General features: G+C 41.0%; 1 protein-coding gene across 8 annotated transcripts in view; it reads left to right on the forward strand.

The window, feature by feature from the left end:
* LOC106577189 (AN1-type zinc finger protein 4) overlaps positions 1-10173 on the forward strand; it is a 41160-nt gene extending 30987 nt beyond the window's left edge. For all 8 annotated transcript variants that reach the window (XM_014155033.2, XM_014155035.2, XM_014155036.2 and 5 more), the window contains exons 10-11: positions 6060-6177; positions 9359-10173. In XM_014155033.2, the coding sequence (XP_014010508.2) occupies positions 6060-6177; positions 9359-9494 (254 nt within the window). In that variant the 3' untranslated portion in view covers positions 9495-10173. The remainder of the gene's footprint in view (positions 1-6059; positions 6178-9358) is intronic.
* The last annotated feature ends 296 nt before the right edge of the window (positions 10174-10469 follow it).

Consider the following 10469-nt stretch of genomic DNA (forward strand, 5'->3'; position numbering starts at 1 on the left):
TGGTTCTCTCTCTCTCTCTCTTTTGCTGGTTCTCTCTCTCTCTCTCTCTCTTTTGCTGGTGTCCTCTCTCTCTCGCGCGCTCGCGCTGGTGTCCTCACGCTGGTGTCCTCGCGCTCTCTCTCGCGCTGGTGTCCTCGCTGGTGTCCTCTCGCTCGCTCTCTCGCGCTGGTGTCCTCTCGCTGGTGTCCTCTCGCTCGCTCTCTCTCGCTGGTGTCCTCTCGCTGGTGTCCGCTCGCTCTCGCTCGCTCTCGCTCGCTCTCTCCCGCGCTCTCTCGCTCTCTCTCGCTCTGGTTCTCTCGCGCGCGCTCTCTCTCTCTCTCTCTCTGGTTCTCTCTCGCGCTCTCTCTCTCTCTCTGGTTCTCTCTCGCGCTCTCTCTCTCTCTCTCTGGCTCTCTCTCGCGCTCTCTCTCTCTCTCTGGTTCTCTCTCGCGCGCTCTCTCTCTCTCTCTGGTTCTCTCTCGCGCTCTCTCTCTCTCTGGTTCTCGCTCTCTCGCTCTCTCTCTCTCGCTGGTTCTCTCTCTGGTTCTCTCTCTCTCTCTCTCTCTCTCTCTCTCTCTCTCTCTCTCTCTCTCTCTCTCTCTCTCTCTCTCTCTCTCTCTCTCTCTCTCGCTCTCTCTCTCGCTGGTTCTCTCTCTGGTTCTCTCTCTCTCTCTCTGATTCTCTCTCGCTGGCCTTCTTCCTGGCCCGCTCTCTCTCTCGCTGGCTCTCAATTCAATTCAAGGGGCTTTATTGGCATGGGAACATATGTTCACGTTGCCAAAGCAAGTGAAGTAGATAATATACAGAAGTGAAATAAACAATAAAAATGAACAGTAAACATTACACTCACAGAATAAAGACATTACAAATGTCATATGTTATATATAGTGTTGTACAAATGGTTAATGTACAAAAGGGGGAATAAATTAGCATAAATATGGGTTGTATTTACAATGGTGTTTGTTCTTCACTGGTTGACATTTTCTTGTGGCAACAAGTCATAAATCTTGCTGCTGTGATGGCACACTGTGGTATTTCACCCAGTAGATATGGGAGTTTATCAACATCAGGTTTATTTTCGAGTTCTTTGTGGATCTATGTAATCTGAGGGAAATATGTGTCTCTAATATGGTCATACATTGGGCAGGAGGTTAGGAAGTGCAGCTCATTTCCACCTCATTTTGTGGGCAGTGTGCACATAGCCTGTCTTCTCTTGAGAGCCAGGTCGGCCTACGGCGGCCTTTCTCAATAGCAAGGCTATGCTCACTGAGTTTGTACATAGTCAAAGCTTTCCTTAACTTCTTGGGGCTATGTGGGACGCTAGCGTGCCACCCGTGGTGCACCCTATCAACAGCAGGTGCATTTCAAGAGCGGCAAATTTGAAACCAAATAAATGTCAAAATTCAAATTTTTCAAACATACAACTATCTTACACCCTTTGAAAGATAAACATCTCCTTAATCTAACCACGTTGTCCGATTTCAAAAAGGTTTTACGGCGAAAGCATAAAGTTAGATTATGTTAGGAGAGTACATTGACAATAGCTGTGTGTAATGTTTTGTCAATTCAAAGACGGGTCACCAAAACCATAAAACCAGCTAAAATGATGCACTAACCTTTTACAATCTCCATCAGATGACACTCCTAGGACATTATGTTAGACAATGCATGCATTTTTAGTTCTATCAAGTTCATATTTATATCCAAAAACAGCGTTTTACTATGGCATTGATGTTGAGGAAATCGTTTCCCTCCAATAACCGGCAGTCAAGTCAGCACCACAAATTAAATAATTAAAATTAGAAAACATTGGTAAAATATTATATTGTCATTTAAAGAATTATAGATTTACATCTCTTGAACGCAATCAACTTGCCAGATTTAAAAATAACCTTACTGGGAAATCACACTTTGCAATAATCTGAGCACTGCGCCCAGAAAAATATGCTTTGCTATACAGACAAACGGCCATGTTGGAGAGATCTAAAATCGAAAATACTATGTAAATAATCCATTACCTTTGATTCTCTTCATCAGATGTCACTTCCCGGAATCCCAGGTCCATAACGAATGTAGTTTTGTTCAAAAAAGCTCATCATTTATATCCAAAAAGCTCCGTGTTGTTAGCACATGATCTAAGCCAGCCGGACTTCTCGTCATGAACGAGGGGAAAAAATATATTTACGTTCGTTCAAACATGTCAAACGTTGTATAGCATAAATCATTAGTGCCTTTTTTAACCAGAACATGAATAATATTCAAGGTGGACGAATGCATTCTCTTTTATAACGTATTGGAACGAGGGTACCCAACATGAACTCGCGCGCCAGAGTCTAATCGGCCGTCACCGTTGCATGGCTCTTGTACGGTCAGATCTCACAGTAAAAGACTCAAAACACTTTGTAAAGGCTGGTGACATCTAGTGGAAGCAATAGGAAGTGCCAAAACATTAATCAACCCCTGTGTGTTTCAATGGCATAGGCTTAAAGGTAATTTAACACATCAGGTATCCACTTCCTGTCAGAAAATGTCTCAGGGTTTTGCCTGCCAAATGAGTTCTGTTATACTCACAGACACCATTCAAACAGTTTTAGAAACTTTAGGGTGTTTTCTATCCATATATAATAAGTATATGCATATTCTAGTTACTGGGTAGGATTAGTAACCAGATTAAATCGGGTACGTTTTTTTTATCCAGCCGTGAAAATACTGCCCCCTAGCCCCAACAGGTTAATTTTGGGTCAGTCACAGTGGTCAGGTATTCTGCCACTGTTTACTCTCTGTTTAGGACCAAGCAGCAGTCTAGTTTGCTCAGTTTTGTTTTGTAAATTCTTTCCAATATGTCAAGTAATTATCTTTTTGTTTTCTCATGATTTGGTTGGGTCTAATTGTGTTGCTGTCCTGGGGCACTGTGGGGTCGGTTTGTGTTTGTGAACAGAGCCCCAGGACCAACTTGCTTAGGGGACTCTTCTTCAGGTTCATGTCTCTGTAGGTGATGGCTTTGTTATGGAAGGTTTGGGAATCACTTCCTTTTAGGTGGTTGTAGAATTTAACGGCTCTTTTATGGATTTTGATAATTAGTGGGTATCGGCCTAATTCTGCTCTGCATGCGTTATTTGGTGTTTTACGTTGTACACAGAGGATATTTTGGCAGAATTCAGCATGCAGTCTTAATTTGGTGTTTGTCCTATTTTGTGAATTCTTGGTTGGTGAGCGGACCCCAGACCTCACAACCCTGAAGGGCATTGGGTTCTATAACTGATTCAAGTATTTTTAGCCAGATCCTAATTGGAATGTCGAAGTTTATTTTCCTTTTGATGGCATAGAATGTCCTTCTTGCCTTGTCTCTCAGAATGTTCACATCTTTGTGGAAGTTACCTGTGGCGCTGATGTTTAGGCCGAGGTATGTATAGTTTTTTTGTGTGCTCTAGGGCAACGTTGTCTTGATGGAATTTGTATTTGTGGTCCTGTCGACTGGACCTTTTTCGGAACACCATTATTTTTGTCTTACTGAGATTTACTGTCAGGGCCCAGGTCTGACAGAATCTGTGCAGAAGATCTCGGTGCTGCTGTAGTCCCTCCTTGGTTGGTGACCGAAGCACCAGATCACCAGCAAACAGTAGACATTTGACTTCAGATTCTAGTAGTGTGAGGCCTGGTGCTGCAGACTTTTCTAGTGCCCTCTCCAATTCGTTGATATATATGTTGAAGAGGGTAGGGTTTAAGCTGTATCTCTGTCTCACCCCACGGCCCTGTGGAAAGAAATGTGTGTGTGTGTGTTCTTTGCCTATTTTAACCGCACACTTGTTTGTGTACAGTTGACGTCGGAAGTTTACATACACTTAGGTTGGAATCATTAAAACTCGTTTTTCAACCACCCCACAAATTTATTGTTAACCTGTTATGGCTAGGGGGCAGTATTTTCACGGCTGGATAAAAAACGTACCCGATTTAATCTGGTTACTACTCCTGCCCAGTAACTAGAATATGCATATAATTATTGGCTTTTGGATAGAAAACACCCTAAAGTTTCTAAAACTGTTTGAATGGTGTGTGTGAGTATAACAGAACTAATATGGCAGGCAAAAACCTGAGAAGATTTCATGCAGGAAGTGGCCTGTCTGACAAGGTGTCGTTCTTCTTCTCTCTGTTTATTGAAGAGTGAGGATCTTAGCTGTCCCGTGACACTTCCTACGGCTGCCATAGGCTCTCAGAAGGCGGCAAAACGCTGAATCGTGGCTTTGCAGGCTCTGGCTGAAAAAAAGTAGCGCGTTTGGGTAGTGGCTGGTTACAGTACTGTGAGACTCAGGCTCGTGCCCGCGTCGACCGAAAGCTTTGTTTTCTTTCCTCTGTTTAGCTAAATGGACATTCCCGGTCGGAATATTATCGCTTTTTTACGAGAAAAATGGCATAAAAATGGATTTTAAACAGCGGTTGACATGCTTTGAAGTACGGTAATGGAATATTTAGATTTTTTTTGTCACGAATTGCGCCATGCGCACGACCCTGATTTACCATTTCGGATAGTGTCTGGGACGCACGAACAAAACGCCGCTATTCGGATATAACGATGGATTATTTTGGACCAAACCAACATTTGTTATTGAAGTAGCAGTCCTGGGAGTGCATTCTGACGAAGACAACAAAAGGTAATCAAACTTTTATAATAGTAAATCTGATATTGGTGAGTGCTTAACTTGCCGGGTGTCTAAATAGCTAGCCCGTGATGGCTGGGCTATCTACTTAGAATATTGCAAAATGTGCTTTCACCGAAAAGCTATTTTAAAATCGGACATATCGAGTGCGTAGAGGAGTTCTGTATCTATAATTCTTAAAATAATTATGCTTTTTGTGAACGTTTATCGTGAGTAATTTAGTAAATTGTTAGCAAATTCCCCGGAAGTTTGCTAGTTCTAGTATGCTAGTTCTGAACGTCACATGCTAATGTAAAAAGCTGTTTTTTGATATAAATATGAACTTGATTGAACAAAACATGCATGTATTGTATAACATAATGTCCTAGGTGTGTCATCTGATGAAGATCATCAAAGGTTAGTGCTGCATTTAGCTGTCTTCTGGGTTTTTGTGACATTATATGCTAGCTTGAAAAATGGGTGTCTGATTATTTCTGGCTTGGTACTCTGCTGACATAATGTAATGTTTTGCTTTCGCTGTAAAGCCTTTTTGAAATCGGACAGTGTGGTTAGATAAAGGAGAGTCTTGTCTTTAAAATGCTGTGAAATAGTCATATGTTTGAAAAATTGAAGTTTTTGTATTTTTGAGGAATTTGTAATACGCGCCACGCCTATCATTGGATATTGGAGCAGGTGTTCCGCTAGCGGAACGTCTAGATGTAAGAGGCTAACAAACTATAGTTTTGGCAAGTCAGTTAGGACATCTACTTTGTGCATGACACAAGTCATTTTTCCAACAATTGTTTACAGACAGATTATTTCACTTATAGTTCACTATCACAATTCTAGTGGGTCAGAAGTTTACATACATACAATTGACTGTGCCTTTAAAAAGCTTAGAAAATTCCCGAAAATTATGTCATGGCTTTAGAAGCTTCTGATAAGCTAATTGACATCATTTGAGTCAATTGGAGGTGTACCTGTGGATGTATTTCAAGGCCTACCTTCAAACTCAGTGCCTCTTTGCTTGACATCATGGGAAAATCAAAAGAAATCAGCCAAGACCTCAGAAAAAATATTGTATATTCACAAGTTTGGTTCATTCTTGGGAGCAATTTCCAAATGCCAGAAGGTACCACGGTCATCTGTACAAACAATAATGCCTTAGACCGCTGCGCCACTCGGGAGGCCCTTGTAAACCTCGTAAATCTGCTACGAGGAGTGTAAGATTGTGATCACAATTCCCTCACTGGACCCAAGGGAAGATATTCAGTTGAGAGAGCCTCTTCTTTTACGTGTTACCTTGGTAATAGTTAGGAAACTCAACATCATTTAAGAGTGACATATTTGATGTTAATATCACCGCAGTGAGCTTGGCTTACAATATTCGTTTGATTACTCAACATAGAACATAACTATCTTTTTATTCTGGTCTTCTCCCTCCAGGCCCCCCTGCATATCACCTGCCTTCAGTCAAGGTTCCGCTGGCCAATAAGAAGAAGAAATCTAAACACTGCTTCCTCTGTGGCAAGAAGACTGGTCTGGCCACCAGCTACGAGTGCAGGTACACCTCTCAATTCTTCTATCATTCTCCCTCCCTACCTGCCTCTCTCTCCCTCATTAATCATTGTATTTCAATCTAGTCTGTTTTGTGTCTGTCCTACTCCTAGGTATGCCAGGAGTTAGTTTCATTAGTCGTATGTACTAGGATTGAGAAGCTCAGTTCTGGTGACTTTTAAAAGGACGTTATGCTCCCAAATGAATAAAAATGAAATGATGCTGACACCATCTAAATTAGGATTTCCACGTCTAGAAATTAGCCCAATAAATTATTTTAGTGTCAATATGTAACTTGTTGGGCGACCTGACCAAATCCACATAAAAAGTGATTTATGGATCTATCATTCTACTTTTAAGCAAGTCTGCGAAGCGGTAGATCTGTCTTATGTTGCAATTTCAATGCTTCCTATTTCTATGCTTCCTGGTAAGTTTTGTTTTTGCATCTTTTACTTTCGGTTTTGACAAACCAGCTTCAAACAGCTGAAACAACTATATGATTGTTAATGACGGTACAATGATTCTCTACACTATGCTGGCTTATTTTGTCACATAAACTATTATAGTTTTAGCAACCAGGAAATGGTGGAGCGATATTGGTGGTCCATATTATTAGGTATGCTATTAGCAAAAATACAGTATCTGTATTTAGTAAGCATGTCCCAAAAAATTTGCATTAGGGTAACTTGAGGTGAAACGCCACACGGGTTATCACACATCCTGCCTGTACTTCTCACACAAACCACTTCATAAAACAATTGTGTGTGTGTATCTGTCCTACTACTCGGTATGCCAGGAATTAAAGTTTTATTAGTCGTATTTACTAGGGCTGGGGGTTTGAAATAATTTCACATTGTATAGTATCATTCATCAGATATTCAAAACACATGTTTATTTAATTTTTTTAAGTACTTTTTAACCTGAGCATTGCTGCGTGAGGGAGAGAGGCTGGTGCGCTATTGCTGCAGCTGGCTGCGGATGTTATATGGGGTGGTGTGTGTGTGTGTGTAGCGAGCAGACGTGGGGAGAGACACCAATGCAATTCGGCTACAGCCAAGACTTGCTAACTAGTAGCAGCCACAATGTTATTTATTCCATATAATAGTGCCTGTCTTGACTGGCGTAGCCTAGAGAAGCTATAGCTAGCTAGCCAGCCAAGCTAGCCAGGCTAATTGAGGCGCATATGCTGCTCTTTCTCTTCAACCCCATTCATATAAAACAACAGCCTACCGGTTGGTTGCTCATTGTATCCTACTCCTTCTAATTGCAAAAATGTATTCCATATTGCATTGCATTAGTGAACATCCTTCTCCACTTGCTACACATTGAGCCTCTTTGCCACTTTGATTGGCCAACATAAACAACAAGCTGTTAAGGCTACCAGTTGGCTACCGGTCTTTTCATGGGGCGCACCATGCACGTCATAAAAATGTAAATGTTTGTTGTTTTATTAAATGAAATGTCATGGTATATCCTTGTATGTAACAATGTGAAATGGCTATTTGAATTTAATGACAGCCTTTTCCGTGTTAAAATAGGCATTTGAATACTAACGTCCTTTTGAAAAAATGTAGTAGCCGTGCACATTCCTAGTATGTACAGGATACACATGGTATACACATGGTATACACCATCCAACAAAATGCTTAGTTGCAGGTTCCTTCTCGACAATGCAACAATAAGAAATAAGATAATAAGATGAACATAAAGATAATGGCTCAGTGGAATAAAATAAAAGTTTTAGCATAAGTATAATACAGGAAGGCACAATTTATAGTCCAATATTTACACATGTTTTGGGGAAGGGGGTTTGTTCATGTCCAGGAGTTCATGTCATCAACATGATATCACATCACATGCTGGCTTAAGTCTCCACCACCACTACTCCATTATCACTCCCCTTCTCCTCCCCATCTCCCCTCTTCCTTTTCCCTTCCTCTCCCCTCTCCTTGTCCTTGCTTAGAGAACACAGTGTGTGGTGGTGACGCAACAGAGTAACTGGAGCTGTGTAATCTCCTGGTCATAACGCTTAACCGTCTGATGTTGGAGTCATGCTGTGTGCAAAAGATTGTAATTGTAATTGGACTAGATCACACAGCGCTAACTGTGATAGTGTTACACTTGGTGTGTGTGGTTGAAAGTAGGACAGTTCCGTTGTAACACTCCCCTAGTCTGTAGTTTCCCCTTCATCTGAAAACGGATCTGAAAATGTTTGTCATAGTTAAATAAATGTGGAGGGTGCCCAGTTTTTTTCTACAGGCGTTAAGACAAAGGAAAGGGGTCACTGTATATAGTATGCTTACTTTCTCTAGTTCTTCTTAATTCTTATTTTTATTTATTGTGTGTTTTTGTTCTACCTTATGTTATTTTTAGTACTACATTGATTACTGCATTGTTGGGTTGAGAGCTTGCAAGAAAGGCATTTCACTCTACTTGTGCATATGACATTAAAACTTTAAACTTGAGGTGAGGAATCCATTTTAGACAAATGAGAAGCACCATCCCATGGTGTTATGAGTTCAGATGAAGGAAAGGAGATGGTGCACCCATGGTGTTATGAGTTAGGATGAAGGAAAGGAGATGAGGAGAGGACTATAGAGCAGTCAAGGGTAATACTGGAAATGATGATGCAACAACTTTCAATACTGTGCCCTTGGATGACTCCTTACCCCTAGCTGCCTAGCACGAACCATCTCACACACACGCGCACACACACAGACACACCCATTTTCAATGATTGATTGCTGTTAGTCATTCAGGATGGATTGTTGTCTCTATTTCAGTTCCTCAGGGATGGAGAAGGGATAGAGGTCTGAATAAAGCTAGATATACAGTGCATTCGGAAAGTATTCAGACCCTTTGCAGTTAAAAAAAACAACTGTTTTTGCTTTGTTATTATGGGGTGTTGTGTGTGTGTAGATTGAGGGGAAAAAACAATTTTAGAATAAGGCTGTAACGTAAGAAAATTTGGAAAAAGTCAAGTGGTCTGAATACTTTCTAAATGCACTGTAGCTGCAGGCTTCAGTAAAGTGTTACCAATTGGTGTTCTACTTATTACTATTGTTATTGTTAAGTAGAATTCTGTAATTATATCTTCACACTTTCAAATTCCCTCCAACTTCGGGAGGTTAAAATGGAACAATCACAGCCATACTGTCTGAATAGGGCTGTTGTGTTCTTTCTCTCAGGTGTGGTAACAATTTCTGCGCCACCCACCGCTATGCGGAGACCCATGACTGCACGTACAACTACAAGAGCGCCGGCCGCCGCTTCCTCCAGGAAACCAACCCCATCGTCAACGCTCCCAAGCTGCCCAAGATCTGAGCCCCTCCCCATGTCCCCCTTCTATCCCTGCACTACTCTTTCCTCTTTGGGATGGAGGGATGAAGAGTGAGAAAGTAACGGATGTACCTGAATGATTAAAAACAAAAAGAAAGAAGGAACTTGATCACCACTGTGTGCTTTTAAATTGACTTAACGACTTCAAAACGCCAAGTGTGAACAAAACAGAGAACACAGAATATTAGCAAATTAACTTTAATAGCTAGCTGTTTCCTCCGCTCTGGACAATGTGAACGAACTGTTCATCCGCTTTTCCTCATACAGTAACCTTGATCGTTTTCCATAGCAGGAAAGTATTGCATGTACATTTGTAGTTTTTAAAGCAGAATGTCTGTCTATTTCATGTTTTAACAGAACAGAAGTGCACGACTCCAAGCGTATAATGTTATATCTTTACATTTTTTGCTTTCTTTATCAGATTGTTTCTAAAAAAAAATAGGACTGCAGATCAGTCTTTGAGAGATGCACTTTAGAATTATCATATTTATATACCAATGTTTGACTTGGACATTTTTTCGGGGGAAGGCTGTTCTGTTTTTATTTTTGTAATGAGGTGTTTTTATGTTGTCTTACTGTATCATAATGTTTTATATCCAGCACCCATCTCTCCTTTCCCCCGCTCCTATGGGCACATACACTACCAGTCAAAAGTTTGGACACACCTACTCATTCAAGGCTTTTTCTTTATTTTTACTATTTTCTACATTGTAGAATAATAGTGAAGACATCAAAACTATGACATAACACATATGGAATCATGTAGTAACCAAAAAAGTGTTAAACAAATCAAAATATATTTTAGATTCTTCAAATAGCCACCCTTTCCCTTGACAGCTTTGCACTCTCTTGGCATTCTCTCAACCAGCTTCACCTGGATTGCTTTTCCAACAGTCTTGAAGGAGTTCCCACATTTGCTGAGCGCTTGTTGGCTGCTTTTCCTTCACTCTGCAGTCCAAC

This window comes from Salmo salar, chromosome ssa18 (assembly GCF_905237065.1).
Source record: "Salmo salar chromosome ssa18, Ssal_v3.1, whole genome shotgun sequence".
Taxonomy (NCBI): Eukaryota; Metazoa; Chordata; class Actinopteri; order Salmoniformes; family Salmonidae; genus Salmo; species Salmo salar.